This window comes from Carcharodon carcharias, chromosome 27, assembly GCF_017639515.1.
Source record: "Carcharodon carcharias isolate sCarCar2 chromosome 27, sCarCar2.pri, whole genome shotgun sequence".
Classification (NCBI taxonomy): Eukaryota; Metazoa; Chordata; class Chondrichthyes; order Lamniformes; family Lamnidae; genus Carcharodon; species Carcharodon carcharias.
The window spans coordinates 19,903,065-19,924,743 of record NC_054493.1 but is presented as its reverse complement, the minus strand read 5'-3'; the positions used below and the strand labels follow the sequence as shown (position 1 = coordinate 19,924,743).

Here is a 21,679-nt window from a genome sequence, read left to right as displayed (position 1 = left end):
ATGTGCTTAGATTTAACTTTAAGTTGTGATTTGTAACCAATAAACAATATTTATAACATGACTTGTAGTATGGTATCTTGGTGATTTGTGAAGAAGGAATTAATTCACTCACGCAGTAGCTTCAGGGAACCAGACTGAGGTTTGTTAATGGAGGCCTTGTATTTGTATAGCGCCTTTCACAATTTCAGGATGTCCCAAAGTGCTTTACAGCCAATGAAGTTCTTTTGAAGTGTAGTCACTGTTGTAATGTATAACATTTTAGTCTGGGAGTCATATGTTACCCAAAAAGGGGGTCAGTCATCGGTGATCTGAAACCATTTTATTAAAGAGCAACAAATTAGATATGATACATAAGCTAAATAGACAGAAAAGACATACAACCCATAACAGGTGAGAACGGTTTACTGGTCCCAGAGTAGGGGGATGCGGATGCGTTTGGCTGGAGGTGTCAGTCTCCTCTGGGTTACTGGTCCCGAACTAGGGGGATGCTGATCTCCGTGGCTGAAGGTTGACCGTCTTCTTGGAATGGGGTTACTTTTTTTATTCATTTATGGGATGTGAGCATTGCTGGCTAGTCCAGCATTTATTGCCCGTGAGAACATAGTGGTGAGCTACCTTCTTGAAGTACTGCAGACCCTGTGGTGCTGTTAGAGAGGGAGTTGCAGTATTTTGACCCAGCGACAGTGAAGGAATGGCAATGTATTTGCAAGTCAGGATGGTGAGTGACTTGGAGGGGAACTTCCAGGTGGTGATGCTCCCATGGATCTGCTGCCCTTGCCCTTCTAGATGGTAGTGGTCATGGGTTTGGAAGATGTTGCCTAAGGAGACATGGTGAGTTGCTGCAGTGCATCTTGTAGATGGTACACACTGCTGCTACTGTGTGTCTTTGGCGGAGGGAGTGAATGTGGTGCCAATCATGTGGGCTGCTTTGTCCTGGACAATGTCAAGCTTCTTGTGTTGTTAGAGCTGCAACTTATCCAGGAAAGTGGGGAGTATTCCATCATACTCCTGACTTGTGTCTTGTAGATGGTGGACAGGCTTTGAGGAGTCAGGGGGTGAGTTACTCACTGCATGATTCCTAACCTCTGACCTGCTCTTGTAGCTATGTTATCTATATGGCTGATCCAGTTCAGTTTCTGGTCAATGGTGACTCCCCAGGATGTTGACAGTAGGAGGATTCAGCCATGATAATGCCATTGAATGTCAAGGGGTGAAGCTTTGATGGTCATTGCCCGGTCCCAGGATCGGGGAGGATGCTGATCTCCGTAGTTGGAGCTGGCAATCTACTCCGGGAATGGTTTACCAGTCCCCAATTGGACAAACAGATAATTGAAGCTAAAATAAAAATAGCTGGAAAAACACAGCAGGTCTGACAGCATCTACGGAGAGGAATACAGTTAACGTTTCGAGTCCGTATGACTCTTCATCTGTTTCTCTTTGTTCCTTGTCTTTAGAGCTGACAGGTGAGTTGGGAAGCTCTTTCATGATCGCTGTCTGCTGACTGCTGAGGACTGCTCTTTTGTCGTTTCCCCCCACCCCCTCACCCCCAAGCACCCATTCATATACTTTATTTCCAAGACCTGGTGGTTTACCCCATGTCAATCACTTGTTCAATTCTGGCTGGCCAATGATTGCAGGGACAGTTACCCAAGGTAGCTGCCGATCAAAAACAGAAAATGCTGGAAAAACTCAGCAGGTCTGACCACGTCAGTGGAGAGAGAGAAAAACAAAGTTAACGTTTCGAGTCCGTGTAACCCCTCTTCAGAGTTGGAGAAGTGGAAATGTGATGAAATTTATACTGTTAAAGGGGGTTGGGGGGAGGGGGGGGCGGCAGGTGGAGCTAATAAGAAGGCCAGGGATAGGTGGGGGCAAAGGAGAGATTGACAAAGATGTCATGAATTAAAGGACAAAGGGATTGTGAATGGTGGTGGTTAGTGCTAAAAAATAGTGGCACAAAGGTAAGAAAGCAGAATGTGATTATAGCAGAACAAGGGTAGCATTGTGTGAAAGAACAACATGGAACAAGTGACAGATGACCCTTTTTGGGGTGGGGTGAGGGAGGAGGTAGTGTTAGGGAAAAAAGGATAGAAAATGGATACAAATGGAGGGGGGGGATAAAACTACAGATAAATGAATAAAAAATGTGGATAAAACTGTCAATCACTTTGGTTCGAGGTTGTCTCTGAGCTTATCTCCTGCTGGGTGCCATTTGTTACATCCTGCCAGACAATAAGAGGGACATAAGACTCCCTCCTAGCAGCTTAGTGATGTCTGGTGACTTTGCACAGCCCCCCACGAGGAACAGCATTCTCTTGGACCCTTGCCTTGTTTATCTCAGTTCCTTGACTGATAAGAGCTGTCTCCGCCCTTTCCCAAGAGACAGAGAGAAAAAGAACAAATCTTCTGCTGGTCAGGCGCTCACAGTCTTGAACCCGCTGATTCTAGGAATCTCCAAACTCGCACGTCGAACAGCTTCCTTGAACAAACCAAGGCGTTGGGCTGAAATCAGCATTCGTCCACCTAGAGACGCTCTTTTATATCTGAAGTAATTTTTCTCCCCCACCGCCGCCGCCTCCCCCCCCCCCCCACCCCGAAAGCCCGTTTATAAATCTTATTTCTGGAGGTCATGTGTCAATTCAATCGTTCATTCGCAAGGGACTGATATTTAAGATAAAATCCCTCCTGTTTCCAATCCCAAGGCCATGAAGTTATTTTGTGGCTCATTGTTTCGAAGAACATCCCCTTCAACCTTCACTCAGGCAGTTGGTTTACACTTGGGTCATGAGGACCCATCACCATCACCACCCCTTCCCCTCTTAGGATTAGGGATGCCTTGTTTCAGGGTCGGTGCCAGAGACATGCAGAGAATAACATGCCTGTCTGGTGTTTCTCAACCCAGGAAGCTTTCTTCATGAGAGAAGAGAGAGGGGAAAGAGAGAGAGAGGAAAGAGAGAGAGAGAGAGAATGAGATGACAGAGAGGTAGACAGAGCTATTCCCTGTAGTATTCAATACATTTCTGAAGTTTTTAATTCAGTCATGGGATGTGGGCTTCACTGGCTGGGCTAGCATTTATTGCCCATCCCTAGTTGCCCTTGAGAAGGTGGTAGTAAGCTGCCTTCTTGGACCGCTGTAGTCCATGTGGTGTAGGTACACCCACAGGCAAAAAGTTGCAGGATTTTGATCTAGTGACAGTGAAGGAACAGCCGATATATTTCCAAGTCAGGATGGTGAGTGACTTGGAGGGGAACTTCCAGGTGGTGGTGGTTCCCACCTATCTGCTGCCCTTGTCCTTCTAGATGGTAGTGGTCGTGGGTTTGGAAAGTGCTAAGGAGCCTTGGTGAATTCCTGCAGTGCATCCCCTGCAGATGGTGCACACTGCTGTTACTGTGCATCGGTGGTGGAGGGAATGAATGTTTGTGGATGTTGTGCCAATCAAGTGGGCTGCTTTGTCCTGGGCGATGTCAAGCTTCTTGAGTGTTGTGGGAACTGCACTCATCCAAGCCAGTGGGGAGAATTTCATCACACTCCTGACTTGTCTTGGACAGGATTTGAGGAGTCAGGAGGTGAGTTACTCATTGCACGATTTCTAGCCTCTGACCTGCTCTTGGAGCCACAGTATTTACATGGCTAGTCCAGTTCAGTTTCTGGTCAATTGTAACCCCCAAGACGTTGATAGTGGGGGATTCAGTGATGGTAATGCCATTGATCATCAAGGGTGATGGTCAGATTCTCTCTTGTTGGAGATGGTCATTGCCTGGCATTTGTGTGCAGGAGTCCTCTGAGACAATCTCACTTGCTAACACTGGTGAAGGCAATGGATCCTCAGAGGAGTGCAGTCAGAGCCAAGTCTATGGCACCAGGAGGGGAAGAGGTAGAGTGGAAGAGCAAAAGTGACAGGGGATTTGTTAGGGGAACAGGCAGGCATTTCTGCAGCCATAAATGTGACTGCAAGATGGTACGTTGCCTCCCTGGTGCCAGGGTCAAAGGTGTTACTAAGCAGCTACAGGACATTCTTCTGGGGGATGGTGAACAGCCAGAGGTTGTGGTCTACTTTGGTATCATTGACAAAGGTAGGAAGATTGTGTGGCGTGAATGTTACTTGCCATTTGTCAGCCCAAGCCTGGATATTGTCCAGGTCTTGCTACATTAGGACATGGACTGCTACAGTATCTGAGGAGTCGTGAATGGTGCTGAACATTGTGCAATCATCAGCGAACATCCCTTCTAATCTTATGTTGGAAGGAAGATCATTGATGAAGCTGAAGATGGTTGGGCCTAGGACACTGCCCTGAGGAACTCTTGCAGTGAGGCCCTGGAGCTGGGATGACTGGCCTCTAACAACCATAACCATCTTCCTTTCTGCTAGGTATGACTCCAACCAGTGGAGAGTTTTCCCACTGATTCCCATTGACTCTAGTTTTGTTAGGGCTCCTTGATGCCACACTCGGTCAAATGCTGCCTTGATGTCAAGACCAGTCACTCTCACCTCAGCTCGGGAGTTCAGCTTTTTTGTCCATGTTTTAACCAAAGCTGGAAAGAGGTCAGGAGCTGAGTAGCCCTGGCAGAACCCAAACTGGGTGTCAGTGAGCAGATTATTGTTAAGCAAGTGCCACTTGATAGCACTGTTGATGCCCCCTTCCATTACTTTACTGATAATGGAGAGTAGACTGATGGGGCGGTAATTGTCCAGGTTGGATTTGTCCTGCTTTTTGTGTACATGACATATTTGGGCAAATTTCCACATTGCTGGGTAGATACAAGTGTTACAGCTGTACTAGAACAGATTGGCTAGGGGTGCAGAAAGTTCTAGAGCATAAGTCTTCAGTACTATTGCCGGAATAATGTCAGGGCCGAAAGCCTTTGCGGTATCCAGTGCCTTCAGCCATTTCTTGATATCACGTGGAGTGAATCAAATTGGTTGAAGACTGGCATCTGTGATACTGGGGACCTCCGGAGGAGGCACTTCTGGCTGAAGGTTGTTGCAAATGCTTCAGCCTTATCTTCTGCATTGTGCTGGGCTCCCCCATTATTGAGGCTGGGGATATTGGTGGAGCCTCCTCCTCCAGTGAGTTGTTTAATTGTCCACCACCATTCACGGCTGGATGTGGCAGGACTGCAGAGCTTAGATCTGATCCGTTAGTTGTGGGATCGCTTAGCTCTTTCACTCACTGCTTATGTTGCTTGGCATGCAGGTAGTCCTGTATTATAGCTTCACCAGATTGACATCTCATTTTTAGGTGTGCCTGCTGCTGCTCCTGGCATGCCCTCCTGCAATCTTCATTCTTCTAAGGTTATTAGACAGTGATTTCTGACAGATCTCCCCACCTTGAGAAGGGAATATCTTTATTGACTTCTCACAACTGATTTCTGACTAACCTCACTATCTCCAAGCTAAGAGCTTGTTTTCCTAAGTTCTTCATGACAAACCGTAGATAACATACTAAAACTACTAAAACGATCAGAATCAGCAACACAAACCCTTGAGCTGCCACTAAGCATAAATGTAAAAACCTTTCCACCAAAATGTGTTAAACATTGACTTAGATCGTCCTCCCCACCTGCCGATCATCTCATGCAATTCTAAATGATTGGCACGTCATAAATGCATCTTTAAAGATTAAAGACTCTATACACTTGCATCCGCCTTGTGGATATTTTCTAACTGATTCTGGACCTTCCTCAACTTAATTTGTTCTTTCTGACCCTCTTTAGAAATCCTATTGAGGATATACTAGTAATCCTGGTCACATTCTTCTCCAATCCCCAGGACATCTCTCACACCCAGCCCGCCTGTTTTCTTTGTCAGACTATCTATCAGTCGCTCCCTGAAATGTGTCAATGCCATTGTATACTCCTGGCTTCACTTAGGAACTTCTCCATTCACGTTTAACTAAATCTGTTGCTTCTCATGCCTATGATCTTGATGACTGTGATTCCATTCTCAACACCACTTGTAAGGTTTAGGGCTCACAGATACTCGAAAAGGAGGTTGAGCTCAGAAGTGATTTTAAAGTAGTTTATTGAGAAGCAACAGTTTAAATATGACGTGTAAGCTAAATAGACATGAAAAACACACAACCCATGACAGGCAAGAACGGTTTACCGGTCCCAGAGGACAAATGGACGGATGATGCAGAGTGAGTGCTGGTCTCTGTAGCTGGTGGTGTCTAACTCCTCTGAACGATTACCTGGTGTGAGCCAGAGTGTGAGTATTGGGCTGAAGCCAGTATGGATCACCTCATAATCTCTGTGCTCTCAAGAGCCTGTTTTAACCTTTACAACAGATGGGTCATGAGATCCAATCGTGTCAGGGTTAGAAATGTCTTGTTTCAGGGCCTGTGCTGGAGACATGTCCTTGGCAGAGATAACAGGCCTGTCCTGTGTTTGTCAGCCAGCAAGCTGCAATGGAATATTTACTCATAAGACAGAGAGCGAGAGAGAGAGCAAGAGAATTAAATAGTGATTTCTTACGTCCGTTGCTTGGATTGAACTTGTCTCTATTCCTGTGCTGAGAGGATTTCTGTACCAGGCGGAAGGGGTAACATTTGGGAACTCTCAATTCTCCACCAATTCCCATTCCCCTTCTTTCTGGTGGATAATGGAGGTGTCACTGTGAGTAATGTACAAGTCAGTAAGAATTGTCAGCAAGGATTAATCAGCACTTTCTAATTGGAGATGTTAATCAGTGGAACCACTCAGACACTGAATTGTACAGTTCGTATCAAAGATCAATTTAGGATTGAGGTAAAAGTTCAGAACCTTGTTGTAAACTAATTTCTGATGAAAGTTCCTGAATTATGGGGAAAGATCAGAGACAGCGGTTCTTAAAGGGACACTGCAGCCCCGAGAACACAATCAGCTTTGGATTCCAGAATATTAAACTACAGCCCAGTTACAGGGATTATTAACATCAGCAGAAACAAACCCCAACTGTCAGAATGAACATGGTCCAGTCCTGGATGTGATGAAGAGCAACAAAGCAGCAGAATCCAAACCCTGTAATCACTTGTGAACTTGCTGGTGTCTCAGCAGTTGGGATGACTGAGTGAATCCCTTCCCACACACGATGCAGATGATTGGCCTCTCCCCAGTGTGAACTCGCTGGTGTATCACTAGATTGGATGAATGAGCAAATCCCTTCCCACATTCACTGCAGGTGAACGGTCTCTCCCCAGTATGAATTCGCTGGTGTGTCAGTAGGCCGGAGGAATCAGTGAATCCTTTCCCACACTTGGAGCATGTGAATGGTCTCTCCCCAGTGTGAATTCGCTGGTGTACAATGAGGTGGCCTGAATGCCTGAACCTCTTTCCACAGTCACTGCAACTGAACGGCCTCTCTTCAGTATGAACTCGTTGGTGTGTCAGCAGGGTAGCTGACTGAATAAATCCCTTCCCACACACAGAACAGGTGAATGGCTTCTCCCCAGTGTGAACTCGTTGGTGAGCAGTGAGGTTGGAAGACTGTCTGAACCTCTTTCCACAGTTAGTGCAGATGAACGGCCTCTCCTCAGTGTGAATAAGCTGGTGTGTCAGCAGGTTGGATGACTGACTGAATCCCTTCCCACACACGGAGCAGGTGAATGGCCTCTTTCCAGTGTGACTGCATCGATGAGTTTCCAGCCGGGATGGGTAATTGAATCCCTTCCCACAGTCTCCACATTTCCAGGGTTTCTCACCAGTGTGAGTGCGTCGATGAGTTTCCAGCTGGGAAGGGAATTTGAATCCCTTTCCACAATCTGAACATTTCCACGGTTTCTCCATGGTGCAGGTGTCCCTGTGTCTCTCTAGGTTGGATGATCAGTTCAATCTCATCCACACACAGGACACGTGCAGTTTCTCCCCGCTGTGATGTTTTTTCAGGCTGTGTAACTGGTTAAAGCTCTTTCCTCAGTCAGTTCACTGGAACACCCTCACTTAGGTGTACGTGTGTCTCGGTACTTTTCCAGTCACCCTGATGTTTGAAATCCTTTCCCACAGATAGAACAGGCAAACATTTCTCCCAGATTCAAAGACGATGATATTCAGGTCCTGATGAATCGCGTGACTCTGTTAGATCTTGATGTGATGTTTAGTTTGAGTTTCCCATCTGCAAATCCTCACCTTCTCGTACCTTATAAAAGGAATTTACAAAAGTCATCACTGTCAGTACAGGTTAGAAATCCAGAACAGCCAATTCTAGTTTCTATAGAACATTTTTTTTCCTCGGTTGTTCCCCCAAAGTTGCAAAATCCCATCCCCACACACTCTCCCTCCTCCTTGTGCTGAAATCCAAATAAAGTTTTGGATAATGCTTTCTGTATCTTTTTAACAAATTCATAAACTAGAGATAACAATATGTTATCTCCCACATTCTACCTTCCATAAACTTGAAGCCATCCTAAAGTATCTTGTCAATGCCTTAATTCGCAGCAAGTCCCGAACCCCTATCACCCTATGCTTCCTGAAGTGTATTGGCTCCTGGTCAAGCAACATCTTGGTTATAAAATCTTCATCCTTGTTTACTAATCCCTCCTACGGCCTCACCCCTCACTACCTCTGCAATCTCCGCCAGCCACAAAACCCTCCGAGATGTCTGCGCTGCACTAATTCTGGCCTCCCAATTATAAATGCTTCATGACTGCTGGTCGTGCCTTTCGTTTCCTCAGCCCCAAGCTTTGTAATTCCCTCCCTACACCCCTGTGTTCCTCACTTTCCTCCTTTAAGCTACTCCTTAAAACCTATCTCTTTGTCCAAACATTTGGTCACCTGCTCTAATATTTTCTTACCTGTCTGGGTGTTACACTGTTTTATAATTCTCCTGTGACGTTCACTGGGATGATTTATGATGTTAAAGGGTGCTATGTAAATAGAAGCTGACTATAATCCTGACTTCCTGGTTATTAATCCGGGTTTGCAGCCTTATGATGAAACCCTGCAATGATCAATCAATTTCTCTCTTGGTCACTGGGACCCTGAAGACCCGCCCACTCTGCTGCTTCAACAAGAAAGCCCCAGAGCTGTAAGCGCGGGAGCTGCAGCTTCTTATTGAGGATTTACGGCCTCCAGCGGATGTCTCTGAATCCTACCCGCCACCTGCCGCCCAGGGTTTCCCTCCTTCCCTCCCAGATATCAGAGTCCTCATTGATTTGAGTCCAAAGTGTCACCTCTTATTATTGTCCTCCCTTCCCCCACCCGCCTTAATCGGACGAGGGGGCGGGACTGGAGGTCTGAAACAGGCGGCTGCTCCTCCAACCAATCAGAGTGAATGAGGGGCGGAGCCAATTCCTCCCTCTCCCCGATTGGTTCCTCGGCCCAGGATGGCTGCGCATGCGCCGTGCTGCATACTGCCGCCTCTAAAGATGGCGGCCGTTAAGCTGGGTCGCCGATGAGGACAAGACCCACAACTAGGGCCTCGGGCGGGCGGTAAAAACGGGGGGGGGGGGGGTAAAAACCGGAGGCTCGATATTCGGGGTTTAGGGCCTACGCTGGGTGCTTACGAAGCCTTCTCACCTTCCCATTGCATCCGTCGCTCCGTTTCCGCCACCCAAGAAACTTACCGGGTTGCAGAGAGCAAGAAACGAGGGTCTCTGCTTCGCTATCACTCGCATTGCGCATGCTACATATCTTGCACAGCCCAAACACCTCTTAGCACTGCGCATGTTCCAAACACTACTCGGAGATGCGCGTGCGCACTGGTCCTCTGCGATGTGGTTAGGAGACGCCCTCCATAGGAATGCTGGGAACAAGACCTCCAGGTTCTGTAGATGTTGTTCATCTTCATCATTTACAACATTCAGGACAGACAGCAGGGATTATTAGAGGGAATTAACACTGTGGTGGGAAAGGAAATTCAGTGACTGGTTTGGGGAGCTGGGACTTGTAACTGAAGGTTTGAGAACTGAAATAATCTGGAGTAAGGAAGGCGAATATGACAACAAACTGAATAATCAGTAACAGGACATCAATTTCCTCGTATCAAACAGAAATCAGACACTCATCACAGCGTGTGTGATTTATGACATTATATTCCAGAATATAAAGTCCAGCCTTTTTAATATCAGCAGCAATAAGAATCTAAGAAATAGGAACAGGAGTAGGCCATTCAGCACTGCGAGCCACTCTGCCATTCAGTGACATCATGGACGATCTTCTCTTTCAACACCATTTTCCTGCACTATCCTCGTATCCCTTGGTGTTTCAATATATAGAAATCGATTGATCTCAATCTTGAATATACTCAATGACTGAGCATTCACAGACCTCTGGGGCAGGGAATTCCAAAGATTCACCACCCTCTAAGTGAAGAAATTCCCCCTCAAATCAGTCCTAAATGGCCTGCCCCTTATTCTGAGACGCTGCTGCCTGGCTCAAGACACCCCCCTCCCCGCCCCAGCCTGTCGAGCCCTGTAAGAATTTTGTATGTTTGATTAGGATCACCCCTCATTCTTTTAAACTTCAGAGAATAAAGACCCAGTCTATTTAGTCATTCCTCATAGGACATTACCACCCACCCATCCCAGGAATTAATTTAGTGAACATTCATTACATTCCCTCTATGGTAAGTATATCATTCGTTAGGGAAGGAGACCAAAACTGCACACAAAACTCTCAAGTGTGGTCTCACCAAGGTTCTATATAATTGCATTAAAACATCTTTACTCCTATACTCAAAACCGGCTGCAATGAAGGCCAACACACCATTTGCCTTCTTAATTGCCTGCTTGCTGTACCTGTAATAAACTCCAATTATCAGAATGAACATGGTTCAGCCCTGAATGCGATTAACAGAAGAAGCAATAACAACTTCTATTTATATAGCACCTTTAACATAGTCAAACATCCCAAGTTGCTTCACAGGAGCATTAGCAAACAAGTCTCAACACCAAGACCCAAAAGGAGATATTAGGACAGGTGACCAAACATTGGGTCAAAGAGGCAGGTTTTAAGGAGCCTCTTAAAGGAGAGGAGAGAAAGTTAGAGAGGCGGAGATGGTTAGGGAGGGAACCCTGAGCTTAGCACCCAGGAAGCTTCATGCATGTCCGGCACTGGTGGAGTGATGGAAATCGGGGATCTGTAAGAGTCTGGAATTGGAGGAGCAGAAAGATCTCGGAAGGATGTCAGGCTGGAGGTGGTTACAGAGGTAGGGAGGGACGAGACCACGGAGAGATTTGATAAGCAATCTGAGAATTGTATAATCAGTGCATTACCAGACCAGAAACCAATACAAATCAGTGAGTGCAGGGGTAATGGGTGAATGGGACTCACGTGGGTTAGGATAAAGGCAGCAGTGTTCTAGATTTACAGTCGGTTGAATCTGAGAGTTGGGCTAGGAGACCTTTGGAATAGAAAGAAAAACGGAAACAGCTCTGAAGAAGGGCCATGCGGACTCAAAACGTCAACTCTGTTTTTCTCTTCACAGATGCTGTCAGGCCTGCTGAGTTTTTTCAGTTTTTCTTTCAGATTTCCAGCATCTGCAATATTTTGCTTTTATCTTAGAGCTTTGGAATAGTTGGGTCTAGAGGGAGAAAAAGCAGGAATGAGGGTTTCAGCAGCAAATAAGCTGAAACAGGAGAAGAAACGGGAGATGTCACAGAGGTGGAAGTAGGCGGCTTTGCTGATGGAGCGGACATGGGTCAGAAAATCAGCTCGGGGTGAAATTGACAGGTGATGAACTGTTTGGTTCAGGCTCAGACAGTGGCCAGGATAACAACAGAATCCAACCTATCCAGTCAGATATGAACTCACTGGGGTATCAGAAGATTGATTGACTGAATGAATCCCTTCCCACACTCAGTGCAGGTGATGGTTTCTCTCCAGTGTGAGTAAGTTGGGTATTTCATCAGATCTTTAATGCTTTTAAAACTTCTCACAGTGAGAACAACTAAAAGGTCTCTTATCAGAGTGAACAACTTGATGGGCAGTGAGGCTGGATGAACAAGTGAACCCTTTCTCACACATGGAGCAGATGAATGACATCTACCTGGTGCAATCACGTGGGTTGTAGTGATCGAATCCTTACTTACAAGAGGATGTGACAATAAAGTTCAATTAAGGGACAACTGGACTAAGAGAAAGGCAGGACAAACTTAGAGACTGAAGGTAAAGTTCAGACAGTGATTGACAGAACAATGTGAGCTACATACTTCCCATGTCATATTCGGACAGCAGAGCACACTTCTTAACTCAAAGCTTCCAGTTTTCTTGTGGAGTTTCCAGCTTTCTTGTTTTTTCCTTACTTCCTTGTCTTCTTGTCTTTGTTCTTTTTTCCAAAGCACCAAACCCCTTTTGAGGACTATTCTTATGCTGGAAACTCCCCAGCTGGCTCCACTGAGGCTTCCAATTAGAACTGTCCATGGACGTTTCACTCCACCATCATGTTACTCTTGTCCAATCAGAGTTGTGTTCACATGAACAGCATTCACTTGTTCCTGAGAGCAAGATAGGAGGAGTTTCTTCTCTCAGAGGGTCTTTATTTTGGAATTCTCATCCACAGAGAGCAGTGGCGGCTAGTGTACTGAATTGGACCGATTTTTGATTTACAAAGGAGACAAGGGTTATGGGAGCCAGCGGGAAAGTGGAATTCAGGTCACAATCAGTTCACCCTTCGCCTCATTAAATGGCACAGCAGACCCGAGGGGCTGAATGGCCTCCTCCTACTCCTATTTCTGAAGCTCTTTTGTCCCAATATTCGAGGTGAGGGAACCGTGAACAGTATCTGTGAACATGGGCAAGCTGGGTGGTCGGCAGTTTAGTGGGAATAGGTTCGAGGTTGCAAGTGGGTTTCATGGACAAGGTGAGGACTGAGAGGGCATGAGAAGACAGAGAAAATAGGAAAAGATGAGGGGCAACTTTAAAGGCAGTTTGTCCCGGTGGGCCAGTGGAAGGGAGGGAAGCAGCAGAGGCAGCTGATCGGATTGTCTCAATCTCAGTGACAAAGATGCTCCATGAGCTCCTCACACTTGTTGCTGGAGGTGAGGATGGAGGAGACGGGAGAGGGAGAGCCCTTCAAAAGGAACTAACTTGTCTCAGAGATATTAAAAAATATTTGAGACATGGTATTTGACACAAAGCTGATTTTTATTTTTTACTTCATCCAGAATATTAACCCCTATAACTGAGCTGGAGTTTGTTAACATCAGCAGAAATGGACCCAATGAACACAGTTCAATCCTAGATGGAATTAACAGCAAAATCCAGTCACTGTAGTTACTTGTGAACTCGCTGGTGTCTCATCAGGGTGAATGACTGAGTGAATCCCTTCCCACACTCGGAGCAGGTGAATGGTCTCTCCCCAGTGTGAACTCGCTGGTGTACAGTGAGTTGAGATGATCTCCTGAACTCTGTCCCACAGTGAGAGCACCTGAATGGCCTCTTGTCAGTGTGAATATGTCGATGGCGCATCACATCCCTGTAACTTTTAAAGTACTTCCAGCAGTCTGGGCATTTAAAGGGTCTCTCGTCAGTGTGAATTAACTGGTGTGTCAGCAGGTCAGATGAATTAATGAATCCCTTCCCACATTCAGAGCAGGTGTACGGTTTTTCCCCAGTGTGAACTCGCTGGTGTGTCAGCAGGTGGGATGACTGAGTGAATCCCTTCCCACACTCGGAGCAGGTGAACGGCCTCTCCCCGGTGTGAACTCGCTGGTGTCTCAGCAGTATGGATGAAAGAGTGAATCCCTTCCCACACTTTGAACAGGTGAACGGCCTCTCCCCGGTGTGACTGCGCCGATGAGTTTCGAGCTGAGCTGGATAATTGAATCCCTTCCCACAATCCCCGCATTTCCACGGCTTCTCCCCAGTGTGGCTGCATTTATGTTTTGACAGGCCAGATGATTGGCTGAAGCCTCGTCCACACACAGAGCACGTGTATGGTTTCTCCCCAGTGTGACTTCTCTGGTGTCTATGGAAGCCAGACAACCGTGTAAATCCCTTCCCGCACCTGGGACATGTAAATGGCCTCTCTCCCGTGTGACTGCGCCGATGAGTTTCCAGTTCAGACGGGAAACTGAATCTCTTCCCACAGTCTCCACATTTCCATGGTTTCTCTTCATTGTGACAGTACGTGTGCGGTTTCTCCCCACTGTGAATGGTGCTTTTTCCTTCCATGTTCAAAATCCAATGATAAGGCCACGATAAATTTGGCGACTGTGTCAGATCCTGATGTGATGTGTGGTTTCAGTTTCCAGACTGCAAATCTTGTCCCCCTCTTCTGATAGCCTGCAAAATTGATTTGAAACAGAAAAAAGGAAGTGAGAGAGAACCCACAAAAACACAAAGGCAGGTTGTGAAATTGAACAGGAGTTCTTCACATCAGCAGAAGCAAATGCCACTGTCAGAGTGAACGTTATTCAATCCAACTGTCAGACTGAACATGGTTGAGTCCAGGATGTGATTAACAGCAGGAATAACACTAAAATCCAGCCCCTGAACTCTCTTGTAAGCTTGCTGATGTTTCAGCAGCTGAGATGAATAAATAAATCCCCTTCCACACACGGAGCTGGTGAACATCCTCTCCCAAGTGTGAATATTGGATGACGGATCGAACCCCTTCCCACCAATGGAGCAGCCGAATGGCCTCTCCCCAATGTGAACTTGTGGATGTGCCAGCAGTTGGGGTGATCAGCTAAATCCCTTCCCAGAAACAGAGCAGGTGAACAGCCTCTTCCCTCTGTGAAGTTGCTGGCATCTCAATAGATTGGATGAATGAATGAACCCCTTCTGTCATGTAAGGCAGGCGAATGGCCTCCACCCTATTACTGCGATGATGAATTTCCAAATGGGATGCACAACTGAATCCATTCCCACAGACCCCAAATTTCCACGGTTTCTCTGTGCTCTTGATGTGCTCGTGTCCCTCCACGTTGGTTGATCAGATGAACATACAAACATACGAATTAGCAGCGGGAGTAGGCCCCTCGAGCCTGGTCTGCCACTAAATAAATCATGGCTGATCTGACTGTAACCTCAAATCCACATTCACACCTACACCTTTCATCCCCTTGCTTGTCAAGAATCCATCTAGTTCTGCCTTTAAAATATTCAAAGACTCTGCTTCCACTGCCTTTTGAGGAAGAGAGTTCCAAAGACTCACGACCCTCGAAGAGAAAAAAATGTTTCCTCGTCTCTGTCTTAAATGGGCGACCTCTGATTTTTAAAAGTGACCCCCTAGTTCTAGATTCTCCCATAGGAAGAAACATCCTCTCCATCCTGTCAAGACCCCTCAGGATCTTTGATGTTTCATTCAAGTCACCTCTTACTCTTCTAAGTTCCAGCTGATACAAACATAGTTTGTCCAACCTTTTCTCATAAGACAACCTTCCCATTCCAGGTATTAGTCTAGTAAACCATCTCTGAACTTGCTTCCCGCACATTTATACCCTTCCTTAAATGAGACTGATGCTGCACACAATACTCCAGATGTGGTCTCATCAGTGTCTTGCACAACTGAAGCATAACCCCTCTACTTTTGTATTCAATTCCCCTTGCAATAAATGACAACCTTCTATTAGCTTTCCCAATTACTTGCTCTAACTGCATTCCTACATTTTGCAATTCATGCACTTGGATACCCAGACCCCTCTGCATCTGAGCTCAGCAATCTCTCACCATCTGGATAATAAGCTTCCTTTTTATTCCTCCTACCAAAATGGACAACATATTTTCCCACATTATACTCCATTTGCCAGAACATTACCCATTCACTTAACCTATCTATATCCCTATGTATCCTCTTTATGTCCTCTTCACAACTTACTTTCCTACCTATCTTTGTATCATCAGCAAATTTAACAGCCGTACCTTCAGTCCCTTCATCCAACTCATTTATATAAGTTGAAAACAATTGAGTCCCCAGCACTGATTTCTATGGCACACTACTCATTATATCTTGCCAGCCAGAAAATGATCCATTTATACCTACTGTCTGTTTCCTTTTTAATTTTTTTTTGTTACATCCTTTTCCTTTTCCTTTCTCGAAGCCCCATCCACATTCATAACTTGTCTACGGTTTCGTCCCTCTGTGAGTGGTGCAATGTTTTTCCAGGCTGTGTAACATTTTTTTTTATTTGTTCATGGGATGCGGGCTTCGCTGGCTGAGCCAGCATTTATTGCTCATCCATAATTGCCGTTGAGAAGGTGGTGATGAGCTGCCTTCTTGAACCGCTGCAGTCCAGGAGGTGTAGGTACACCCACGGTGCTGTTAGGGAGGGAGTTCCAGGATTTTGACCCAGCGACAGAGAAGGAACGGCCGACATATTTCCAAGTCAGGATGGAAAGCGGTTTGGAGGGGAGCTTCCAGATGGTGGTGTTCCCATGTGTCTGCTGCCCTTGACCTTTTCCATGGTAGTGCTCGTGGATTTGGAAGGTGCTGTCTATGGAGGCTTTGTGAGTTGCTGCAGTGCATCTTGTACATGGTACATGCCACTATGCATCAGTGGTAGAGGGAGTGAATGTTTGTGGATGTGGTGCCAATCAAGCGGGCTGCTTTGCCTGGATGGTGTCAAGCTTTTTGAGTGTTGTGGGAGCTACACTCACCCAGGCAAGTGGAGAGTACTCCATTGCACTCCTGACTTGTGTCTTGTAAAGTGTGGACAGGGTTTGGGGTGTCACACAGTTCCTAGCCTCTGACTCTTGTAGCCACAGTATTTATATGGCTGGTCCAGTTCAGTTTCTGGTCAATGGTAACCCCCAGGATGTTGATAGTGGGGAGTTCAGTGATGGTAATGCCATTGAATGTTAAGGGGCATTATCCCTTGTTAGAGATGATCATCGCCTGGCAGTTGTGTGGCATGAATGTTACTCACCACTTATCAGCCCAAGCCTGGATATTGTCCGGGTCTTGCTGCATGTGGACACAGGCTGCTTCAGTTTCTGAAGTGTCGTGAATGGTGCTGAACATTGTGCAATCATCAATGAACATCCCCACTTCTGACCTTATGATGGAAGGAAGGTCATTGATGTAGCAGCTGAAGATGATTGGGCCGAGGACACTACCCTGAGGAACTCCTGAAGTGATGTCCTGTTAAAGCTCTTTCCACAGTCAGTGCACTGGAACACGCTGATTTGTGTGTGCATGTGTATGTGTGTGTAAGTCAGTGTTTTATCAGTCACACTGATGTTTGAAATCTTTTTCCACAGATGGAACAGACAAACATTTCTCCCTCCACATTCAAGGGTCGATGATATTCAACTCCTGTTGAATACAGTGACCCTGTCAGATCTTGATGTGATGATTGGTTTGAGTGTCCCGTCTGTAAGTCCTGTAAAGCAAGGCAATGGCCTCTTCTGAGCGATGGGATGAATGAGTGGATCCTTTCCTACACACGGAGCCAATAATCAGTAGGTGTCCAGTTTGAATTCACTGTGGGCAATGAGATGGGAAGAACACCTGAATCTCTTCCGTCATATACAGAGGGTGAATGGCCCCTCCTCAGTGTGAACACGACAGGCAGCTGGGAGAATCTATACAACGTGTTGTGTGCGTGCATGAGGATTCAACTGATCATCCAACTTGGAGAGACACAAGGACACCCGCACCATGGAGAAACTGTGGAAATGTGCAGCCCACGGGAATGGATTCAATTCTCCATCCTGGCTGGAATCTCATCGATGCAGTCACTCCGGGAAGAGACCATTCACCTGCTCCAGGTGTGGGAAGTGACTCACTGTCTGAGCTACCCTCCAGATAAAGCAGCATGTTCACACTGACTAGAGGTCATTCACCTGCTGTGTGTGTAGGAAGAGCCAGGCTATCTGACCCATCCTCCAGTTAGACCAGCGCGTTCACACTGACCAGAGATCATTCACCTGCTCCATGTGTTGGAAAGGACTGGCTATCTGATCCATTCTCCAGTTAGGCCAGTCTGTTCACACTGACTATATCAATGCAAATTTTCTTTCTTTCAAGACGACAGAGACAGGCTAGTGGAATGGTGTGAGGTGACATATTTCACTAGGAAGAAAGAGGTGAGGCAAAACAAGACAAGTGGTACAGTTTATTTAGAATTTGCCATGCCCAATCTAAAAGGGGGTGGATAAAGATTCATTTATAGACTGGAACATTGAAGCAGAGACAAATTGCAGGGATATGGAGAGAGAGCTGGCATGTGGGACGAACTAGATTGTTCTTGAAATCAGCCGCCTTACACTTGATGGGCCGAATGGCCTCCTTCTGTGCTGTACAAGAGAAAGCTAGCTGAAGATATAAAGATAGACAGTAAGAGCTTCTATAGGTATTTAAAAAAGAAAAGAATTAACAAGGGGAGCCTTGGTCCTATAGAAAGTGAGTCTGGGGAATTAATAATGGTAAGTAAGGAGATGTCAGGTGAATTAAACAGGTATTTTTGCATTGGTTTTCACTATACAGGATACAAGTAACATCCCAGAAATATCTGTAAATCAGGAAACGTAAGGGAGGGAGGAACTCTAGAAAATTACAATCACCAGGAATGTGGTACTGAGCAAATTGTTGGGGCTATGGGCTGACGTATCCCCAGGCCCTGATAGACATCATCCTAGGGTCCCTAAAGAAATGGCTAGTGAAATAGTTGATGCGTTGGTTTTAATCTTGCAAAATTCCCTAGCTTTGGGAAAAGTTCTATTAGTTTGGAAAATAGCAAATGTTATTGAAAAAGGGAGGGAGACAGAAAGCAGGAAACTACAGGTCAGATACCTGAATATCTGTCATAGAAAATTGTTAGGTATTATTATTAAAGACGTTGTAGCAGGTTTAAGGCAATCAGGCAGAGTCAGCATGGTTTTCTGAAAGGGAAATCATGTTTAACCGATTTATTGGGGTTCTTTGAAGGAGTCACGTGCTGCGGATAAAGGTGAACCGGTGTATGTACTGTACATAGATTTCCAGAAGACGTTTGATAAGGTGCCACATCTAAGGTTATTGCAGAAAATAAAAGCTCATAGTTTAGGGGGTAACATTTTGCCCGGGATAGAAGATTGGTTAGCTAACAGGAAACAAACGGTAGCCATAAATGGGTCTTTTTGCTGATTGCAGGATGTAACGAGTTCTATGCCACAGGTTTTGGTGCTGGGGCCTCAGCTTTTTACAAGTTATATAAATGAAATGAATAAAGGGGCAGATGGTATGGTTGTTAAATTTTCTGAAGACACAAAGGTAGGAAAATAAGTTGTGAAGAGGATGTAAGGAGGCTACCAAGTCACAAAGCTAGGTTAAGTGAGTGGACAAAGATCTGGCAAATGGAGTATGTGGGCAAATGTGAAATCGTCCACTTTGGCAGGATGAATAAAAAAAAGAGGATAATTATATCCAAGGTGAGAGATTCAGAGGGATCTGGGTGTCCGAGTGCATGAATCACGAAAGGTTAGTAAGCAGGTACAGCAAGGAATTAGGAAAGTGAATGTAATGTTATCATTTATTGTGAGGGAAATTTAGTACGAAAGTAGGGAGGTTATGCTTCAGTTGTACAGGGCACTGGTAAGACCACATCTGGAGTACTGTGTAGTGTACTGGTCTCCTCATTTAAGGAAATATGTAAATGCGTTAGAAGCCATTCAGAGAAGGTTACCTAGGCTAATGCCAGGAGTGGGTGGTTGCCTTATAAGAAAAGGCTGGACAGCTTAGGCTTGTGTCCACTGAAATTTAGAAGATTAAGAGGTGACTTGATTAAAACCTTTAAGATCCTGAGGGGTCTTGACAGGGTGGATGTGAAGAGAATGCTTCCTCTTGTGGGAGAATCTAGAACTAGAGGTCGTTGTTTAAAAATAAGGAGTCGCCCATTTAGGACAGAGATGAGGAGAATTTTTTCTCTCAGGAAGGTCGTGCATCTTTGGTACTCTCTTCCTCATAAGGCAGTGGAAGCAGAGTCTTTGAATATTTTTAAGGCAGAGCTAGATAGATTCCTGATAAACAAAGGGGGTGAAAGGTTATCGGAGGTAGACTGGAGGATACAATCAGATCAGCCATGATCTTATTGAATGGCAGAGCAGGCTCGAGGGGCCGAGTGGCCTATTCCTGCTCCTAGTTAGTATATTCATATATGCTATTCTCTGATATGATTCTAGAGTATCGGACCATCCTCAATCTCCTATTTTTATGGTCCTTGCTGGTTGGAGCAATGTTGTGGGGTTAGTTTCATTTCAATCAGTCAATTGTCTGGGAAGCTGGTCTGTGTATCACTGAATTTCCTGAGATTGTGTTAAACTAGCTTCAGTCCCTCAGCCCACTTCCTCTTGCCTGATCAGACATGTCCTGTTTTATACCAAGGGTAAACACACTGTTCTATTTTAATCTGTCTGACTCATTTCCTGAGGGGTTTATTTAGATCCTTATCCTGCTTTCTTATCCTCTCTCTCTCCCCTGAAGGTGCTGACTCTGCCTGGGTTCAGATCTACGCTGACTGGTTCCTCTTTTGTGCTCTCTCTCTCCTAAAGATGCTCATTCTGACTGGCTTCAGTTATACACTCACTGATTCCCCTCTCTCTCTCTCAGGTACTGACTCTGAAAGGGTTCAGTTTGACACTCACTGGGTCCTCCCACTCTCCCCTGAAGGTGCTGATTCTGACTGGGTTCAGTTCTACACTCATTAGTTCCTCTCTCTCTCTCCACTGGGTGCTGACTCTAACTGGGTTCAGTTCTACACTCACTGGTACCTCTCTCTCTCTCCCCTGAAGGTGCTGACTCTGGCTGGGTTCAGTTCTACACTCACTAGTTCCTCTCTCTCTCCACTGAAGGTGCTGACTCTGACTGGGCTCAGTTCTACATTCATTAGTTCCTCTCTCTCTCTCTCTCTCTCTCTCCACTGGGTGCTAACTCTGACTGGGTTCAGTTCTACACTCACTAGTTCCTCTCTCTCCATTGAAGGTGCTGACTCTGACTGGGTTCAGTTCTACACTCACTAGTTCCTCTCGCTCCATTGAAGGTGCTGACTCTGACTGGATTCAGTTCTACACTCATTAGTTCCTCTCTTTCGCTCTCTCTCTCTCTCTCCCCTGAAGGTGCTGACTCTGGGTACAGTTCTACACCCACTGCTTCCTCGCTCTCTCTCCTGAAGGTGCTGACTCTGACTGGGTTCAGTTCTACACCCACTGCTTCCTCTCTCTCTTCCCTGAAGGTGCTGACTTTGACTGGGTTAAGTTCTACACTCACTGATCTTTCCCCCTTTCTCTCCTCCCCGCTACCAGTCACCAGGGCATTTGACCCTCGGGTGCCTGACATCGAAACCCGATGTTTACCTGGCTTGACGCCACACCACAGGTAATGGGATTCCTCTAACTGTCGCGCCGGTATAAACCGTGTCTGTCACCCTTTTAAGAGCCGCCCCACCCATTCCCACATTTCCTTAAATATCTGAAATCCAAAACACTCACAAAGGTTGAAATGTGTCTCCAACTCTATTCCACCAAGTTGATTCTTTGGAACAATTTGAACAACCGAGCGTGGGATGTTGAAATATTTCTGGGTTGAGTTGCAGACACGATCAGTGTTTCACACGGAAAAGATCCTGGGATCTGGTTCACTCGATTCTCGGGGCAGAGATCCCGCCCTCACCACTGCCATTGGCTTGAGCGCCACCGCAAGCAGCCAATCCCAGGCGGCCGTGCACAGCCATGTGACTGGACATGGCCTTATTGAGGGTAACAATGGCGGGCTGGCCTACCCACAATGCCCAGCGCTCCAGAATACGCCCCGGAACTGAGAGGCTTCACCTGCACCCAGCCACAATC

General features: G+C 46.0%; 1 protein-coding gene across 1 annotated transcript; it reads right to left on the bottom strand.

Annotated features, from left to right (window-relative positions):
- Positions 1-5,655: 5,655 nt before the first annotated feature.
- LOC121270537 (zinc finger protein 271-like) lies at positions 5,656-21,459 on the bottom strand. Its single transcript, XM_041175903.1, has 3 exons — positions 21,323-21,459; positions 13,191-14,197; positions 5,656-7,601 (listed from the first exon to the last, which is right to left on the bottom strand). Exons 2-3 carry the CDS (start codon positions 14,084-14,086, stop codon positions 7,004-7,006), a joined length of 1,494 nt encoding a protein of 497 aa, XP_041031837.1. The 5' UTR covers positions 14,087-14,197; positions 21,323-21,459; the 3' UTR covers positions 5,656-7,003.
- Positions 21,460-21,679: the final 220 nt, after the last annotated feature.